Below are 20797 nucleotides of genomic sequence, written 5' to 3'. Positions count from 1 at the left end.
ACAGCTGAATTTTCCACCCGGCATAATCAAACTTCTATCCTGCTATCTTTCTAATAGAACATTTCAAATCACCATCAAAAACAAAAAATCCACAAAGAGAAACATCACAGCAGGAGTACCACAGGGCAGCATTCTGGGACCAATATTATACATATTATACACTTATGATTTTCCTATAAACAAAGCCGATTATAACAGCATAACAGCCTATTACGCAGACGATACCGGTATCATTATTAAATCCAGAAACCCAAATCATGCTCTTCAAAAACTACAAGACCATATAGACGAAATAGAAGACTGGTGCTTAAAATGGAAAACTGCAGTAAATGCTGGAAAATCACAAATATTAATTATACAAAAAAGAAGAATTAAAATACTTCCACAACTTCAACCAAAAATGTTCAACATACCAATACCAATAGTTAAAAAAGCAAATTATCTTGGCCTTATAATCAATAGCAAACTCACCTGGAATGATCACATCAAAAGCACAATAGATAAAGCAAATGCAGCAATAATAGCCATACAACCATTAATATATAATCAGAATATGTCACTGAAACTAAAGAAACTACTATATACAGCAATGATCCGCCCAATACTTACCTATGCCTCACCTGCCTGGAATACGATACCTCAACATCTACTGAAGAAATTAAACCAATGCCAAAACAAGATCCTTAGAAAAATAACCTGTGCAAGATGGTTCATCCGGAATACCAACATACATGCAGACCTCAAAATACCAACTCTATCACAGCATATATACAAGCTAAACGCAGATTTTTTCGATAAAGCCATAGAATGTAAAACAGCAAATTTTAATGAAATCTTTAAATTTGAAAATTATATCAAAGATAAAAACTACAGACCAATAGCTGCACATTTCACCTCCGACGCCTCATATCATAACTATCAAAACAAATAATTTCATCAACCTTTCTGAAAATAACGTTTACTCATGCTGATACAATTCTGAACAACTCCAAAATCACAGTTTAGAGCAAGCTGCTGAATTTATTTTTGATTCCTTTTTAGTTATTCAAGCAAAGAGCTTGAAATATTCATAAAAGCAACTCCATTGCCTGCTTACCTCATTGCTCAACCAAAACTGTTCTAAAATACCAGATGAATGGGATAGGGGCCGCTTCGCGGCCCAGGTGCCCAATAAAATTAAAACACTAGGACTAGTACTTATGTCCTGAGACTCTGTATACAAACTTTTTATATATTTAGTTTGCTTGTCATTTCCCGATGAGTGGGTGTATGGGTCTTCTGCACTGCCCAGGTGCCCAGGCTTTTGCTAAATAAAGCAAGTACTTATGTCAGGTTATGCCTTATAAATAGCAAGCAAAAATAGTCAAATATTTGCAAAATTCACTTTGCAGTTATTTACCGCTTTTTTTTAATTATTTTGACGTGTCCGGAGCAGTTAGAATGTCTGAAACTAGCTAAATACAGTATTTTATTTCATCACCAATTATTTCATCACCAATAATAAGCAACCAATCCATATCAAGTGACTTACGGCTATCAATGATCAAATTCATAGCCTTGCTAAGTCAACTCAGAAGAGAATGGAATTCGTTGATCAAGCAATAGGACAAACTCACATTTACCTTACACGGAGAGTAAAACCTCGAAACTTCCCACGGTTAGCCCGTTGACAATTGTAATCTAACTTTTAATTCGTCTATCAATAGAAATATAACTATATAAATGCAGTTTACATTTAATAGACAACTGAATTAATTAATATAGAAAGCACTTACAAAGAGTAACATAAACGTAGTGACCATGCTCCAAAAAATGACAATGACGATGGCCAAAAGTTGAATTCCCAACAATTTAAATCCACCACCTCTAAAGAGACCGGTGAGTCCGTTGCTCAACTCCATGAGTGTGTCTCGTTCGACGAAAAGACCCACTGCCAGCATGCCCCACACGGAACCAGCTCCATGGACAGCAATAGCACCAACTGGATCATCTACGTGTAGCTTGTCCAACAATGGAACAGTGCAGTTCGCCAACACCGAACCAACAGCTCCAACTATGATTGCCTCCCAAGGATGATATAGTGCGCATCCACCTGGTAAGTGATATAGATATAAATAGATACAAGTGATATAGATATCGATAGATAGAAGTTATGTAGATATAGATAGAATTGATATAAATAGAATGCAAAATATTCATTACTGATTTTTAATAATGTTTTTATTTTATCAACGCCGTTGAGCAGCCGATCCAATTTTGAGTTTACGACTACCAACGTACCCTTGTAATTTTGATCCCAAACCAGAAGACAAGGGAATTCCTCGATCAAGTATTGGGAGAAACTTGCTTTTGTGAAGGACTCCGCAATTGCTTTACATGGAGAGGAAAACTATAAAAATATCCCACGCTTAGCCTGACAGCAAGGGGATTCTAAATATCAAGTTAAGTATCACATATATTGGCAACCAGTTCGCATTCTTAAAAAGACACATTTATTATTAGCGCCATATTTAAACCTTTCTAAGGTCTTGGTAAGTATATTGTTCAATTTTTTCATCACATTTAATTTAATATGCCATTTGCAATTAACTTCAGCTTTGATGAAGCACTTTCGGATAAAATTGTTGTCGATATGCTAGTTTTCAGGAAAAGCTTAAAAAGTCGAAATGTATGTTGTTTGCAGCATTTATAAAATTTATTTCATGAATTAAAAGGAACAAAAGTCATTAACTATCTTAACCTCCTCTATTTGAGTCATGTCGTGAGAACACACCGGGACAGGTACTGAGTAACCAGGACAATTGTAAGTCTAAGGTGCTTTGAGTGTTCGATTGAAAAAGAAAATTGAAATTCATTAAAATAAACGTTTATAGTTTTCAGTATCAAATGCCTATTGTATTTAGTATCAAACGCTTATATTTTTTTCCTAACTCTTCAGATTTGATATGGCTCAACCCCAAGCACGGCCTGTAAATTGCCTTAAAGTGATCGCTAAATTTTCAAAAATATCCGAGCATTAAAGTATTCATATCTCCTAAAAAGAATTTCATTGCATTTAGGGTAGTGTGAGAATTTCAAAACCGATCTTGTAAAACTGAATTGAAAGTTAACTTTATGAAACATTAAAGCAGTCTTGAGAAAAGATCGTCAATATACTTTTTTAATTTTTCCAGGTTATGGGTGTCATGTATTTAGTGAGGTATCCTAAATGGGTACCTTGGGTCTGAAGACAATGCGGAGAAGATATTCTTTGGTAAAAAGAATTATGCACAGTAATTTTTTTAAAAAAAAACTTTATTTACCTGTTATTGCCACAAGAGAGGCAAGAATTCCATTGATTAGGTAGGTTACAATGAACTTTTTTCGTTGAGTAAGGTAGCTGAAATAAGGAAAAAATAAATTTTTATACAAATGCAGCCAGCACGTATGGCTAATTTATAAAAATAAAAAATTTTAGGCGAGCGAGTTTTAAAAGTAAAAATTGTTGACGAGGTATTATCATAATCTACTACAGGGACAATTAACTTATTCGCAACCACTGCAACTAATAAATACGAAAAGATCATATCTTGGCTTCGCCAGTCACCGGTGACCCCGTGGCACTACGAACAAACTCAGTGCCGGTCACCGGTGACCCCCATGGCATTCAACGTGTTAACGCTACAAATTACGAAGAGCATTTCATAAAACATGTTTTAGATTCTTTCACATCAAGTTCTTTGATTACCAATGCGTCGAGGGTTATCAAAATAAGCTAATTGAACCTATAATCGCTTTATGCTACTTAAATTGAAGTATAAAAATCCGCTACCCAACACAAAAGCACATGTTTATCTGAAAGAAACACTTATTGAATTCAATGTAAATTGTAACTACCACTACTACTTTGAAATAATTATTTATATATTAATATAAAAAGTAGAAATAATGAGATAAATAATGATATTAACATTAAGTTTACGGGACGCGTCATTTTGACGCATTTCGAATTTTATAAGGAAAATTACAAATCCGCTCACCAACATAAAAGCTGTTTATCTAAAAGAAACACTTATTGAATTCATTATAAATTATAACTACCACTAATACTTTGTAATAATTACTTATATTAAGTATTAAATTCCCTATTCATTTCACGGATGACACATGTAAGACAACGGCAATTTAAATAGTTGTTGAATAAATAAGTTAGTAAATGTTTGTCATGGGTGATAATTCTATTGTTTCAACTCCCAATATAAACTAGTTTTATATTGGGAATTAGGAGCTGGAAATTGTTTTTTACTATCCCTTCAGTGATAAGAGATTTGACAAATTACTCCAACAATCTTTTAAGAAAAAGCAGTGCAGTCAAGAATGCATATAGTTCGTTCACCAGGAGTTGGCACTTGGCTCCGCCTTCATCACGTGGTATCCGAGGATACTATTTCGCTATTTTTGGGGAAAGGGTGCGAGCAATCCTGAAAGATGTTGATATTTGGCGATCGTATGACAAAAATAGTTATTTTGCAATCTTTATGTGAATTTTTTTAACATTGAATATTTCATAAATATGAGGATATTTCTCTCTTTTGAGTGAATAGTTTGTCCTTTTTAAGACATTTTGCAGCAATATATTTAATTAGCTAGAGAAACGAAAGGTATAATAGCGATGATAATGCGATTAAAATAAGTGATTAAAAAATAATTCACTGTTTGCGTTTGGCACGCATTAAGGGTTGTCTCAATTTCAAGAGCGGAGACGTTTCTCCTCTGACATGAACTCTTCGTCCGAAGAGATGGAGCCAAGTGCCAACTCCTGGTGAACGAACTATACCTGCCAACTTGTAATCTCTCCGAAATTGATTTACTCCAGTGATTTCAAGATTAAATGTAAATAACTTTAACAAGCGTTAATTTATTTTGTATTTGGCATAAACTTAAATTCACCTAATTAACTTATTGTGCATTTATATATATGTAAAATTTATTTAAATGTAGTGGTGGCTTAAATCAGTTTGAATTACATTTATAAATGCAAAGAATATATAGCAAGCATACATTTTACTGTCACTTTAAATGTAAAAATAAAATTTTACGCAAAATGCGTAAGTGTTGGCAGGTATGTAAACGTATTGCAATATCGAAAAAAATTCCTAAACATGTTTTTAAAAAAAAACACAAGAGTTTATATAAAATGGAATTATACACAGTGTACACAGTGCTTACTTTTTCTGACTTTGATACAAGTTGTTAAAACTGAAATACGAGCATTTTACAATAAAGATAGAAATTTCAGTTATTTCGTTTTTGAAATTCATCTTGTCTTGAAATTTGAGCAGGACACCTAGGTGCCGGTCACCCCCATCGCATTCAACGTGTTAATCAATTCAAAATCCTTTTCGTTAAAGTAAACTAATTATTACGTTAACTTTTTTAAAGGACACTGCATTTGAAAATTACTTTCTATCTTCATCTAGTGATTTCTTGAAGTGTTAGTAAGATTGTCGGTAAAAATTACAAAGTACTTCTTTTGCAAAATATTTTATAAAATGGCAGGCATTCAAAAACTAATGTTTTCCCAACGTCTAGTAATTTTGCCAACATTTTAAAAACATCACGATGACAGAGCTAGAATAGTATTTTTTGTGAAATTTTGAATCATTGTAGTTGTGTGGAAAATAACTTTTAACAAAATTTACTAAATAAGAAACCATGTATAAAAAAATAAGCGTTGCAACCAAAAGGAGAAATTTTTCCAAAATAACGTAGAAATTTGGCAGTATTGAAAATAATTTTATATTTTGCCAGAGCTTAAATAAGCTGTTGTATTATTTTCACGTATTCATGTGTTTATTTATATGTAATGGCTATTTAAATCATTCTAAAGTGAATATTTAAATCCTAGAATTGAAAGATGGCAAAAAAAAAATTTTTTTTACCACTTTAAAGATAAGAATAAAATCTTCCGAAAAGATTCAAAAAATTATATGAAATTAGAAATTAAAGTACCAACTTAATATAATTATGCATTTAGTAGCATCTAAGAGCTAAAATTTGAACAAATTTGATAGTTTAACACGTTCACGCCGGGGTGACCCACCGGTGGGACACGCTAGATTGTCTCATCTTGGCAACGCACCGGAGTAAAAACTGGTAACATTAAATTTCATTTTTTAAGTTTTTTTCCGGGAATAATAAAAATCCATAACTACCAATTGCTTTTAACGGATGCAATTTTTATATTGAATTGCTTCTCCGCCGTGATCAATTTCTTTACAGCGAATTGTTATTGTTGAGAATCGATTAACTCCTCCCGAATATTATCTAATATTGAAATAGTTCTTCTACCAGTATTTTATCTTTTCCAGTACCAGTATTTTCATTTTTCCCAGCGTGAACGTGTTAAATCTAGAAAAAAATAATTTTTATCGAGTTACAGAAAGAAGTCTCATTGGAAATTTATAAAATCTTCTTTTAATGGAATAGGGAAATTTCAATACAACAAAATAATTTTGATTAATATTAAAATTCGTTATATCGCTGTAATGAATTTTTGTTATTGCGTACCGATTGCTTCGGAACCTTGGATTTCGTTAAAATGAGTTTCGATTGCTTTTCTTATTTCAATAAGCACGCCACCGGAATTGTTTTTTAAATTTCTATGCTATTTTTTTTTTCAATTAAAAAAAAAAATTAGTTTTCTTCTCAAGTCGGAAAAATTTTGATGTTTAAATAATTTTATCTCCTTTAAAACTGGAGAAAAATTGCGCTATTTAGTTTCACTGAACTCCCGTAACTGTCGCCAATATCCTCTTCCTGACGCCATCAACAACAAGGAAAACAATATCCTCACGATCAAGAGCAACATTTATTGTACTTTAATAGAATGTTATATGGCAATAGACATTGAATCAAAGAAAGAGTTTTGTTTACCTAAGCTTTGTTCTCTTTCTTTGCATTCTTACTTTTATATTTCCTTTCCGATACGCAATCTGGATTTCATGGGAGGAAACGAACTTAACTATTTTTCAGTTATTATTAATAAAGAATATCTAAATATATCTATTAATAATAATGAAGAATATCTAAACCAATTTACATTGAGCACAAATTTCTTCATCTTGCAATTCTAGAACAATTCTAAAAAATGTCACAATCTGAACTTTCGATTTGGTATTTCTTAGGTACCATGATCTTGAGGGTATCGTGGTGTTGCACTTGTTAATTACCTTTATGTTAACCTCTAAAATATATTTCCACAATTCTATCACCCCTTATACTGGTACGGAGAGGAGTTAAGATGTAAGTACATTTATCGTACTGATATGGAAAGATATTGCGTGGAATGGAAATTGAATAATATTCCCTGTGCATTCATTAAGATGTTCCTCGTGGGGCACAGGCGCCGGAGCTGTGTGCTGGTGGTGTGCCCTCATTATGTTTATGAAGATGCAATCGGAACCCTCTCGATTTTATTTTCGATTGGGTCAGTAAGGTTACCAAATATGATTTCTTGAAATCACATACATTAAAACTCCACTTAATTATTTTAATCGTGAAAATCAGTCCCAGTTGAGAGGTGACTAGAGATGCATATGACTTCAAAACTTTAGGAGAAAAAAAAAGCATAACAATAACCCCCAACTCAAGATATTATGAGGGCTGCACAGCAGCTAATTATCATTGAGCCGAACTTCGTCATAGCATTAACTTTTCAGTCAAAACTGAGCAATAATTGATTGCAAATTTGATGTTATCATTTTTTGAGGGAAAACTTCTTCCAATTCAAAGATCTTTATCTCAGGAGGTATTACAGCTACAAGATTTTCTTTGGTCTGGAATTATAGATGATTTAATTTTGTAAAATAAAAGCAACTCACAAACTTTTTGCAACACCAGTAATTTCGTAGAAAGCAGGAAAACTAACAGAAATTTTATGATTTTTCAAGATGGTGGCGCATGTGATGGTCGGAGAAATTGGAAACAACCCACTACCAACCCACATAATTGGAAGGGAAAAAAAACTACCCTATTTTTTGTAGCTATCCGAAACATTTTGGGAGAATTTGATTGGACTAACGAAGTTGTTTATACAATGCTAAAAAGAACTTAAACAAATTTATTTTGTATGCCTCGTATATTTTTTTTAGAATACAGGGAAAAAAATTTTCTCAAAAACTTGAGAATTTTAGAACTAAAGAATTCGAAATAAGGGAATTTGATTGGAAAATTCTTTTTCATGTATTTCTTGGGCTTATGGACGAAATAAATCCCATGGGCCCGTGGGTTATCTTATTTGAATAAATCATGGAATAACGGCGCTTCCTTTAGGACATAGATTCTCAACCTTTTTAACGTTGCCGCCCCCTTAATAAGCAAAAAACATATCAACGCCCCCCTTTGTGATAATCCAGTTATTTAGAGCATGAGGACGGGGGGGGATGCTGAATTATAAGATGCACTTTTAAGCAATTTTTTAAGCGTTAAATTTGCATGTTTTTTCTTTAAAAAATTTAATGTTTACGTTAACTCTATAATTTTCTCCCGGCAGGTAATCGCAGTCTATTTGTCATAATAAAAATAAATACGGTAATGAAAAAAAAAGTTCAACGAAGAAAACTGTGCTTAAAAAGAGTCACTTGTTCTTAATTAGATAATTAAAAAAACACCCAAAAATAAAAGTAGTATTAATGAAACAATCAAGTTACTATGTCAGTGGAATGATTGTACTTGATGGTTCATAGCCAATTTCTTAACGTTCGGTTCAATATTTTTACTGAGGTGAAGACGCAAGTCCCCTCGTTGCATGATTTCGAGTCCATTTCTCTTTTTTGTCACTTGATCCATAACAGCACTGAATCCACGTTCGACAAAGTAAGAGAAAGGGAAGGAAATTAAAAATAATTTTGAAAATTAGAATGAATTTTGACAAAAGAATTTTGACAGTCCAGAGTAGAGGCGACTGATGTTACCTTGAAGCCAAAATTTTGTGAGTTATCACCATTTCAAAGCTTCAATAGTTGAAAGTTTGCCCGATTCCTCCTGAATCTGAGCCTCTTCTGTTTCAACATTCGAAAATGGGTTAATAACCCATTGAAGAAAACAGAACAAAACACATTTATAACGGTTAGAAAAGTCCATGTGCAAAGAGTCAATGTGTTAACTATATTCTTGTGTATCATCAGAGGAAATTTCGCCATTCTTTGCAAGATACGATAAGATTTGAAATTTGTTGAACTCATTCCTACCAAATTTCTGCTTCCAAAAAATAAGTTTTTTTAAAAATGTAGAAATAACTGATTTCGTAGGGATCTAATTGAGTTTGTCACCTTGAAGCTGCAAATTAACGCCATTAAATTTTGCAAATAAATCCACCAACGTCTATCTTAAATTCTAGCAATCTGTCTCTCAGAGCTACATTCTGTCTTCGAGGAACTCAAGCACAGAGACGAAAAGATTCAAAAACCCATTGAGACAAGGCTCCTTCAGAAAGCCAGCGAATCACGGTGTAGTAGCAAGCGATATTCTTCATAGTTTTTCTTTAACAGCTGTCTGAGTAATCAATCGTTGAGAACATTACTGCGAATTTTGTTCGCAGCAGATATGACATATTGCGATAACTGATGCAAACGGTCGCTGAGATTTTTTCTTTCTAAATACTGTCTGTGAATCCCGCGGTGAACTGCTAAAATATCTGGTACCACCCTCTTCAAAACGGCGAAAAACCCACCATGTCGTCGACCCACTATTGCAAGGGATATTTTTGATTAAATCGGATGAGGCTGGATAGTGTAAAACTGTTCCTAAAACTTCCTTAACAGCGGCAGTATCAGTTCTTTGTCGATGGTATGACATTTCCCAGATTTAGCAATTAATTTTGATATATTATAAGGACTTATCAAACCATCATCGCATTTTTGTGATTTGGTTGTTCGTAAGCCAGAGGCCAAAGGTGCCTTCAGAAACTTGTCTTTGATGTTGGTGAAAAATGACAAATCTTTGTTTTGTTTGTGAGAATGAGCATTTTGCAAATGCTTCTGCTAACGGGAAGGCTCCATTGTTTCATTATATTAAACTTTGCTGTAAAATAAATTCATGGGTAGTTGAGAGTTCGACAGCGATTGAACAAATCTAAACTTCAAGTACGTGGCACTGTATGGAATATACTTCTTTATGTTAACCGACATTGTTGGTGGCAGCAAAATACAAATGAAAGAAAAACAACTGTTTTTTCAAATTAATAAATAATTTACGATTAAGAACTAATTCATAAACGTACCTAGACAAATAAACAATGAAATCGAATCGAAACTGGGTAAAAAACTGCTAGGAAGCAAACTGAACCATCATAAGAAACAAGGGTCTAATCGAACATTTTTACAAAAACTGCATGCACTTTAATTCTCCCCATGGGTGAAAGCCCTTATATAGCAAGACGGAAAAGAGGAAAACCTGGTACGTAAAACATTTCATTCCAGCATTTTTTTCAAAAAAAATGAAATATCTGTAACTATTAAGATTTCTTTTACAATTCTGGCATATATATAAACCTGCTTCTTTTCCAAGATAAAGTAGATTTTGTTGAAAATTTTAAAAAAAGAATAAGTAAACTCCTCCCCAAATCTAGCTATAACTGAAATGGTTTTACTACCAGCCTTTCCTCTTTTCCGTCTCGCTTTCACCCCTGATTCTCCCCAAATGGCTTGAATGTCAGAGGCAAAAATTACTGACTCATGCGCTGTGCTGTGGTGATTCGGATCGGAGAATATGTGTTGCATAAGTTCGTTTTACTGCTGGTACTAATGTTGTATCAGATAATCTAAATTTATTATATTAATTTAATCTTTAATTTTATTTACTAAATGATTCTTAATTTATTCATTTTATTTGAGAGTATTAATATTAAATTTGAATAACATAACCTGCTCATCGCCCCCCTACCGCTCAAAACATACCTAACGCCCCCCTGCCGTCCAAAACAAGTCCACCGCCCCTCAGCATACTCCCAACGCCCCCAGGGGGGCGTTATCGCCCCCGTTGAGAAACACTGCTTTAGGATAACAAATCCTGCTTTTTTCTTTAATTCCTAAAATTCAAGTGTGATGCGGATGCTGAAGATATATTACTATTTAAAAAATATTTTACTCCATTTTTCTACGAACACAGCTATTTCTGAAGTAATAAAATAGCAATTAAAAAAATTAATAAAATTTCTTCTTTCTTCCCTAATGGCTTTTTCCATTCCCGAATATTTTTTAAAACGTAATATAAACCATTCACCTGCTGGACTAGCTGGGCTAAAATTTTGAAATAATGAAAAGCTTCATAAAAGTAGCTTTGCAAAAAAAAAATGTTTTCACATTTGTATTGAAATTCAGTAAATGTTTTATTTATTCAGTTACCATTTGGGTTTACAGCTTTGAAAATAAATGACTACAGAAAAGAATACAGATTTTGTTATTATTAATATATTGTTGTTGACAAAAATGTTTTCGATATCTAGAATAAATGCCAACACTTAAATAGTTAAATTAGAGCCTTTTTTTTGGAAAAAGAGGACATGTTTTAAAAATAGAACATTGGCGTTTAAGCAGTAGAAAAGTAACTGGGTAATTACGAATAAGGTAATTTGATATTTTCTCGTATTGATCACCACTTTGTCATAAAAATAATTCAGATATCTAAGTTTAAACCTAATTATCAATGTTTGAACCCGTAAATTTTGTAAATAGCTGTAAATACTTGTAAATAATTTTGCGCATTTATTATGTATTTCCCCTTTTCCCTGGGGCTATGTGGCTACTGTGCACCTGTGAAGCTCGGAGTAATACCTCGAAGGGAGGCGAGGCAGTCTGCCACAAAACCTCTTCTCTCTCTCTCAAACTTGTTTGTTCAATCTCACTACTTCATTTTAATTTTCTCTCAGTAAAAGATACTGAACCCTAACTTTCACCTCTCAGTTGCGCTTCGGCGATTTATTATTTATTTCCACTCAGATGAATTAGTTGGAGCCCCTAGCGGGGCTGATGCTAAGATAACCAACACATATGAGTATGAGTATCAATGTTTGAAGTTAACTTTCAAAAATGAAATAATTGAAATACCAGTCTTTATCTTTCTGTAAAATGCTCGTATTTCAGGGTCAACAACTTCTGTCAAAGTCACTAAAAGTAAGCAAAGATGCCAACTGCTCCGGACAGGGGTGAAAGCGAGACGGAAAAGAGGAAAGGCTGGTAGTAAAACCATTTCAGTTATAGCTAGTTTTGGGGAGGAGTTTACTTATTCATTTTTTAAATTTTTCAACAATATCTACTTTATCTTGGAAAAGAAGCAGTTTTATATATATGCCAGAATTATAAAAGAAATCTTGATAGTTACAGATATTTCATTTTTTTCGATAAAAATGCTGGAATGAAATGTTTTACGTACCAGGTTTTTCTCTTTTCAGTCTTGCTATATAAGGGCTTTCACCCATGGCTCCGGTCACGCCAAAATAATTTTTACAAAAAACGGTAAATAACTACAAAGCAAATTTTGCAAATATTTTAAAATTATTGCTTGCTTTTTTTAAATGCATATCATGACACATGTTATGTAAAGTGGTGAATTATATAAGCCTACGAATTATTTAGAAATAGTGGTGGATAAAAATCTACTCAATTGAATTTATTAAACCAAGAATCACAATTGATAAACTGCCACTTCAAAATATATATATATATATTTGCTGTCCGGAGAAAGTTGGCATCTCTGAGTAAGCAGCGGACACTGTGTATAATTCCACTTCATATAAACTCTTATTTGTTTGAAAACATGTTCAGGAATTTTTTCGATATTGTAGTACATTTAGGACTGTACTGCTTATTCTTAATATTATTACTTTGGAGAGAAAAAAAGATTACTAAGTATTTTACTTTGTCAAATCTCTTCTCACTAAAGGGACAGTTAAAAACTATTTCCAGTTCCTAATTCCCAATATAAAGGAAGTTTATATTGGGAGTTCAAAGAGAAATAGAGTTAGATTCCTAAAAAAAATGGATTGAGAATGATCACTCCCGACAAATGAGTAATAATTTCTTTAATAACACATAGCTACTAACCAATTTAGTCAGCAACCATATTCATGACACGTTAATAGTTTCTTTACATATCATAAAGAAATATCGGAATTTTATATTTAATATAAATAATTATTACAAAGTAGTAGTGGTAGTTATAATTCATATTGAACTCAATAAGTGTTTCTTTCAGATAAACAGCTTTTATGTTGGGTAGCTGATTTTATACTTCGAAGCATAAAGTGATAATAGGTTCTATTAACTTATTTTGATAAACCGCGACAGATGGATAATTATTCAAAGAACTTGATGTGAAAGAATCTGAAACATATTTTATGAAATACTTTTCGTAAGTTGTATCATTGAAAAACTTAAATTAATATGAAAGTATTGACTGTTATGAGACAGGCATTAGATATATTTGACGAAATAATCAATTTTTACACTAGTCAAGGTAAAAAAATATATAAAACATGCATTAAAAGCATACAGAAAAAACAACTGGAACAAAATTTAGAAAAAAATGTTTCACCTAATGCTAGTTTATCTTAATAACAGAGATGCCAATATATATATATATATATATATATATATATATATATATATATATATATATATATATATATATATATATATATATATATATATATATATATATATATATATATATACTTTTGCGTTCATTCTAAACACATTCTGACAAAAATAAGTAATATCAAGTATTCGCACAAATACAGCAAACAATTTCTTACCCAGTGTTCGTTCAATATCTAGAAAATTCTGCACAGAATACGTGAACAGATTAATTTATGTCTATCACCTTAAATATTCCAATCATATCTATCATTATTAAGAATTACTTGCCATTAGTTTTACATTTATACCAAAAATATACTCCCTCTGTCCCAAATTAGCTGCAACATTTGAATATTTTTTTACTGATTGTTGATACTGATGATTCAATTATTTTGTTTGAATATTTTTCATAGATTTTGGAGTGCTATACTATCGATAAAAACACTTTGCAAAGCATTCCCTCCGTAAATCACTACTAAATTAATTTTAAAAAATCAGGGGTTTTCACGCCCGCGTTAGTTGAAAAATTTTTCTGGCGTCGATCCACTTTCATGAAGCGAAGCTAGTAATGTAGAAAAACTACCAGAGAGCTGCATTAATAAAATTATATATAAGTTTTAATTTACAATATTAGTGGTAGTTTAATTGCATCTAAATGAATAAATATTTTTTTGTACTTTTTCAAATTACAAGATTTATTAAATAAAATTCGATATTTGTCTGTACCATTAATTAAACGATCTTCGTAGAAATCTTGTTTTCTACTTAGTCAACTTTCAGTTAGCTGGGCAAAAATTAATTAAATCTTTTTTTTATTCTCTCGTTCTTTATTTCTTAAAAACAAAACAAAATGGGGTACCATACAAAATAAAATAAAATGAAAATAATAATTAATAATTAAATAGTTGAAGTATCCAAATCTTACATTCCTAACAAGTTTATTCCCAATTCGATGCAAAAATAAAAAAATCAGATTACTCAAAAAAAGTTTTCGAATTATATATCGCAATTTCTATTTTCAAACTGTTAAGACAGAGCTGTAAAGAAAACCAATATGTAATATGAGTTTCTGGGACAGATAATAGTTTTTTTAATTAAAAAAAGCTTTTTTTATTCAGAAAAACATTGTTATTATTTGTTCTTGCTTTTTTTTAAAAACATTTACTTTCTTACCTTTACTTTGTCTATGTGTGCGTGAAAATATATATAGCAAACTTGCAGCCTTTACTTGCATATTGAAGGCTTAAAAAATAGTTTAGCAGAAATACAGCATGATTCTAAAGCTAATTGGACGGTTCAATTAATTGGAAAACTGATTTCAAATAGAAAAATTCGAAAGTTTATAACCAGCAATCAGAATAATTATATCCAAAACAAATAATATTAAGTTTTAATTCTCGCGTAACAGTATATAGCAAATAATCTTATCATGAAAAAAAATCGGTTTCATAAAAATATTTCGTTAAATAATTACTGAAATTGAAGCATATTCACAGTTATTTATGCTACATATGAAGAAATAAGGATAACAGAGATTTTAAGAATATATTATTCTGAAATAACATTGTTTTGTACGATTGGTGAATTTTTAATTTCAGGCACATTATTTCAGACACGTTATTATTTCACAGTATTCAATCATTTTTACTAAAAGAATTTTAAATGTTTTTAGTAAAAATTCCTTTTTAATATGAATAAAAACTGTCATAACCACATTTAAATTTTTATAAATTAATTTTTTATTATTGCAGTCATGAATTACAAAAATAAATCGATTACACTGGGGAGTATTTCTCTATTTTTTTCTATTTAATGCGACTTTTGAACTGAGCTTAGATATTTTCACGTAGCTGATTTCAAATCTACAATCGTTTTCCCTCAACGAATTACAGTTAAATAATTTAATACATTCTTAAGAAGATTTTTTAAAAAATTTATTTGAGTGAATACTAAATTTCGCCACTTCTTTAGTACGTAAGGAGTGGTATGAAGAAGGCGATATTGCATTTCCGTTCATGATCCGATACGTTAAGTACATATGTTTTATACATACGCATAAATTTTCCGAACAGCCTCATTATGGGATAGTTACACTTAGACTGAGATTTAGTACAGCGTCCCTGCCAGTAAAGCGGGCACTCCTCTCTTTCATCTATGATAGAGCCTAAGAGAAACTGGTAGTAATATCAGTAGGAAAGTTTCAACAAAGTGATGCTTTATTTGAACTTTTGAATCATTTCTATGTCGTGATGTGAAAAATCACTTTATTTCATACTTATAAAATAAAGAATCATTCATTAAAAACATAAATTTAACTACCACTAGAAAAGATTTTCCTAAAGAAGTGAAGAAAGTTGGCAGCCCGGGGGTATTCCACCGTAATCCCATTTGCATCTTTGTTACTATCCTCAGTGGTAGACTGATCATTGGTTACAGTCCCCTTGCGTTAGGCTAACCGTGGGAGGTCCTCGTGCTCTTCCTCTCCATGCAACGCAAATGCGGATTAGTTCCTTCAAAAAGTCCTCCACGAAGGCAAATTTCTCCCAATACTTGACCCAGGAATTCCCTTGTCTTCTGGATTGGGTTCAAAATTACAAGGCTAAGTAGTTGAACATCAGTAGTCGTAAACCCAAAAATAGGGCCGACGACGATAATAAAATATGGAACATATACAGTGGTCGTTACCGAGACATTTCATTGTAATATTTTTGTCATCCTAAGCAAGGCAACTGTAATATGAGTTAAAATGTTTAAAATAGTTAAAAAAGAAAGAAATTTCAGAAAAACCTTAACTACATTTTATTTGAAATCTAACTTGTCTTCTTCATAAGTCCCTTTTCCTATAAAATACAAATTAACTTATTTACTCTCTATAATAACTCCTCTAATTGAAGTATCAAATAGATTTTTGATCATATTTTTATCTTAATATTCCCAAGGAACAATAATTAAGTTCTGAATCTCTTATTAGTATCTATTTAAAACAAGATTTTGCGACCTCTTTGTCTGACGACATAATTTCAATATATTCGATTGATTAGAGCGATTTAAGAGAGCAAAATATAATAATGGTGTTTGGCTGAGGAGAAGACCTAAAAAGTTCAATTTGGCGATATTTGACAGGTTAATACTCAGTTCGGATTTATTTCTTCCATAGATTATTGAAGAAACGTTTTGAATGGAGATCGAGTTCTCGTGAAATTATACTATATATCTTGTGCTAGTTTCCTCAGAAATCAATAGGGAAATGAAAAATAATGGTGAGAAATGGCATGTGGTGGATTCTTTCTAGTTTTGTAAAGAGACGTTTTCAATCATTTGTACAAAAGACATTTTCGGAAAACTTGAAGACTCTTTTCATCAAATGTATTTGCACAAATTAATAGACGATCGGATAAATCAGAGTTATTTTTGATTAAAATAGAGGGTCAAACGTTTATTTAAAAAAATGCAGGTAATGACAAATTACTTTAACTTCAAACTGTGATAATCCTTTATATGATCGTGGAAAATTTACTTCCCACCAAAATCGTTAATGTTTAAATTTTGATGGGGAACAATTTACCCACCTATGATTTCTGTGAGCATCTTCTGATTACTTCAGACAGTACAAAAGAAAATATTAATGAAGGGCTTAGTTTTGATAAATGCTGTACCAGTATAGGTTAACTTGGGGTAAAGAAAAGAGACCTACATTAGAGGACTATCTTCTCCTAAGTTGCTTACGATTTGCGTTTGATCATTTCGCGTCGAGTTTATTTGCAGTTTCAAATTCAGAATTTATAAATTCGGTTTTTTATGAGCACAAAGTACAATTTTCTGGTCGTTATTGACTGTAGGTGAAAATTTGAAATTTGAAGTCCCACTCATCTTACGATTAACCCCTTGGGGACGGGTGATTCGGAAAAGCATTCGTACAAAATCAGAATCAAGTTGCAATTAAATAAAAAACGGTAACTTAAATGTAGTCGTTACTAATTTGACAGACTTACTTTGCTTTTATTTTAAATATAGTTAGTTTAATCGTATATATAATCAATGTTAATTCAAAGTATAACTAAATAGTTTTATTTTGAACAAAGTAATGGTGAATTAAATAAATCAAAAAATTATAACTCCGCCCACAAATAAACTGCTAAAGAAATACTTTGATTACCAGTTTTATCTTCTTACCCTGATTGATACAGTTTTTTGCTGTCACGTATTTGTGACAGTCGGCGCGAAAGGGTTAAACAAACTTGGCAAGGATGTCAAGGCGACAAAAATTGTAACATGTGGTAGAAACCGCAATTCATCTTTATATATTTAATTATTCAATCGTAACTACCACCATGACTTACAATGCATATTATTCATGTTTAAAAAATAATATCAATTATTTTGAATAAGAAATAAATAAAAAACTAATGCCTTAAAAAGATGCTAAATTTAGTCCCTTTTAATAGATTTTTGCTATTTATAGATCATCACGTTTTATATTTTTAGCCCCCTGTGTCATCCCTGACATGGTCTTAAAAATCAAATAAAAGTAATAAGCTAAATGAATTTCTTTTTCACAGATCATTCTTAACCTCTTCGAGACGGGCCAGTCGTATATGCATTCTCATGGTGTCGATAATCAGGGTAGAAAAAGATAAAACTGGTAGCCATACTATTTTTATAGCAGTTAATTTGTGGGCGGGGTAATAATAGTTTGCTTTAGTTAATTCAACACTACTTAGCTCGAATTAAAAATTGTACAGTTACATTCTTAACACAGAAGGATTGGATGTGTTAGATTTAAAGTGAAAGCAAAAATAAGTATGTCAAATTAGCTATGTCCAAACTTAAGCTACTGTTTTTTTTATTTTTTTTATTTTTTTATTTACTGTCCTGATACTGATTCCGTATGAATACATTTATGACTTGCCCGGTTAATGCGAAAAATGGCCCTATAGTTAAGGGAGTATAAAGACAAAATAACGCCCTCATACCCTCATCTTAAAATTTAACCCTTCTAAAAAGAACTTAGTTCAAATATCTTTTAATTTCATTTCTTTTTCAGGTTGGGATCAAATTCTTTAAACATCTAAAAGAATCTTTTATGTCTAACCCTTTCAAGATTACATTTCGCACCGCAACTAAACAGTACAACACGTCACGAAATTTTCACTATGCATATTAAAAAATTTTATTACATTTTACTTTTGTATCTAGAAAATACTTCACTCTGAAATAACGACATTATAAAATTAATTCATTTTATAACCGCTGTTGGACAGCTGAGCCGATTTTGAGTTTGACGCATGTTCAACTCCATAGTTTTCTAATTTTGAACCTAATACGGAAGACAAGGGAACTCCTGGATCAAGTATTGTGAGAAATTTGCTTTCGATGAGGACTTTTTGATAGAACTAAAAGACACAGAGAGAAAAACCTCCCGCGGTTAACCTGAATTTAACCCATGATTCGTCTAGCACTGAGGATATTTTACGTCAGCACTGCGGTCCGTGCGAAATTCATTTCGACCAGACATGACTGGGATTCGAACCCGGTTCACGTTCACGCTCCGTTCACATGACCAAAGAAGATACATGAAAAATCCATGCATGAAAATTCATGCATGGATTCATTCATGAGAAGTCAGATCATGAAAATTCCTGTATAAAATGCAAGAAAATTCCGGCTTCAAAACCACTTAACGATAAAGTGGTGTATTTTATATATATTAAAAGTGGTATATTGAAATTTCTTTCAGCATTAACCTAAATTTACAACCAGAACTAAAACTTCGTAAGGACCTCGGGAGCCCTGAAGTATTTAAGAAGTCAGAACCATCCAACAGACATGATAATTTTAAAAATCCTGGAAATAATAAATTTAGATATCAATTTTACGCAATATACTTAAGAATTGGTAGTCATGAGAAAGGTTGTTGGCAACGAGGGTCATTGATTAAAAATAAAAACTAGTTTAAAAATTTGTTTAAATTTAATGTTACAAACAAACTATATTACTTTTTGATGCCTCTTCTATTGTATTTTGTTCCAGTTCCTTACATTTTACCCGGTCCCAAATAGTAAATTTCGATGGAAAATTTTAGTCAAGCAAGACATTAACAAACGCTACCTTAGACACAGGGATGCCACAGGCACCTAGAAAAGTAAAAAGTGGTAGAAACTCAATTCATTTTTATTTATTTATTATCTCTTTAATTATATAATCGTATCTCTCACTCGGACTTGCTTTTCAAATTGTTCATATTTAAACAAAAAATATTCTTTGCATCTTTAGTCACTAGGAAAAATTTTTTTAATTTTAGTTACTATTTATAAAATTTTGAGTCACCAATTTAGACATTTTCAGTCACTTGTAGTAACCCTGTTGACGGTATATTCTAAGTTAAGTGACATACTTACACTTTTTGTTGTTTAAAGCAGCAGTTCCCAATTTATTTTTTCTTTCAGCTACGGAACCCTAAATAATTAATCTTTTTTCCGTGGATCCCCGGCTTTATAAATAAAGTTTATTAAGGCAATAGTGAACCAAATAACCTATTAAAGATCATTTTTAAACATTTAATTAGAAGAATTAAGACTTTTCATTGTATACCATTAATAATCTTAAATTAAGTTTATTACCCACAGTTAAATTTGTAGTCCTTGTCATGGAGCCCTAATGTTCTACGGGATGCCATTTAGAAACACTTGCTTAGGGAATCGTGATTGTTAAACGTTTAAAGACATTTAATTTTTCATTCGAATGGCTTATAACATTAGTTGAATTAGTTTTTCCTGACTGGTAGTACTGCACTAGAAATGGTTGATAATTAAAAATATGAGGAGATTGGGCAATTTTTTTCCAAATATTTTATGACGGACACGGTTAAGATCCATCGTTACAGAGGAGACTATCTGCACCAGCATAATAAATAAAAAATCAGCAAATGTTTGCGTTGGTATTTATAAAGATCCTGTCCTACAGCATAAAGGCAAGTGTTATTTAACTTTGAGGTATAAAATATTAAAGTGGTAAACCTGGACAACTATTTTCAAAAGTAAAGATGATAAACTCACCTAAGCACAAGTGCAGCAATCCCGCCCCCAACGGAAGAATTTATCGTCACGATCGCAGACCTGAAGTAAATGAATAACAATAATGAATAACGTACCGTAAAAATAACAATCACAGAAAGGTTTAGC

The 20797-nt window shown here is 31.8% G+C and overlaps 1 protein-coding gene across 1 annotated transcript in view; it reads right to left on the bottom strand.

Annotated features, from left to right (window-relative positions):
- LOC107453305 (putative ammonium transporter 3) overlaps positions 1–20797 on the bottom strand; it is a 69700-nt gene that overhangs the window by 5662 nt on the left and 43241 nt on the right. Inside the window, exons 6-8 of the mRNA XM_087160878.1 lie at positions 20672–20731; positions 3303–3379; positions 1776–2092 (exon numbers count right to left, since the gene is read on the bottom strand). Coding sequence (XP_087017004.1) covers positions 1776–2092; positions 3303–3379; positions 20672–20731 — 454 coding nt within the window. The remainder of the gene's footprint in view (positions 1–1775; positions 2093–3302; positions 3380–20671; positions 20732–20797) is intronic.

This window comes from Parasteatoda tepidariorum, chromosome 4 (genome assembly GCF_982258835.1).
Source record: "Parasteatoda tepidariorum strain Cologne lab strain chromosome 4, Ptep-v5.0, whole genome shotgun sequence".
NCBI lineage: Eukaryota > Metazoa > Arthropoda > Arachnida > Araneae > Theridiidae > Parasteatoda > Parasteatoda tepidariorum.
This window is presented reverse-complemented; position numbering and strand designations above follow the sequence as displayed.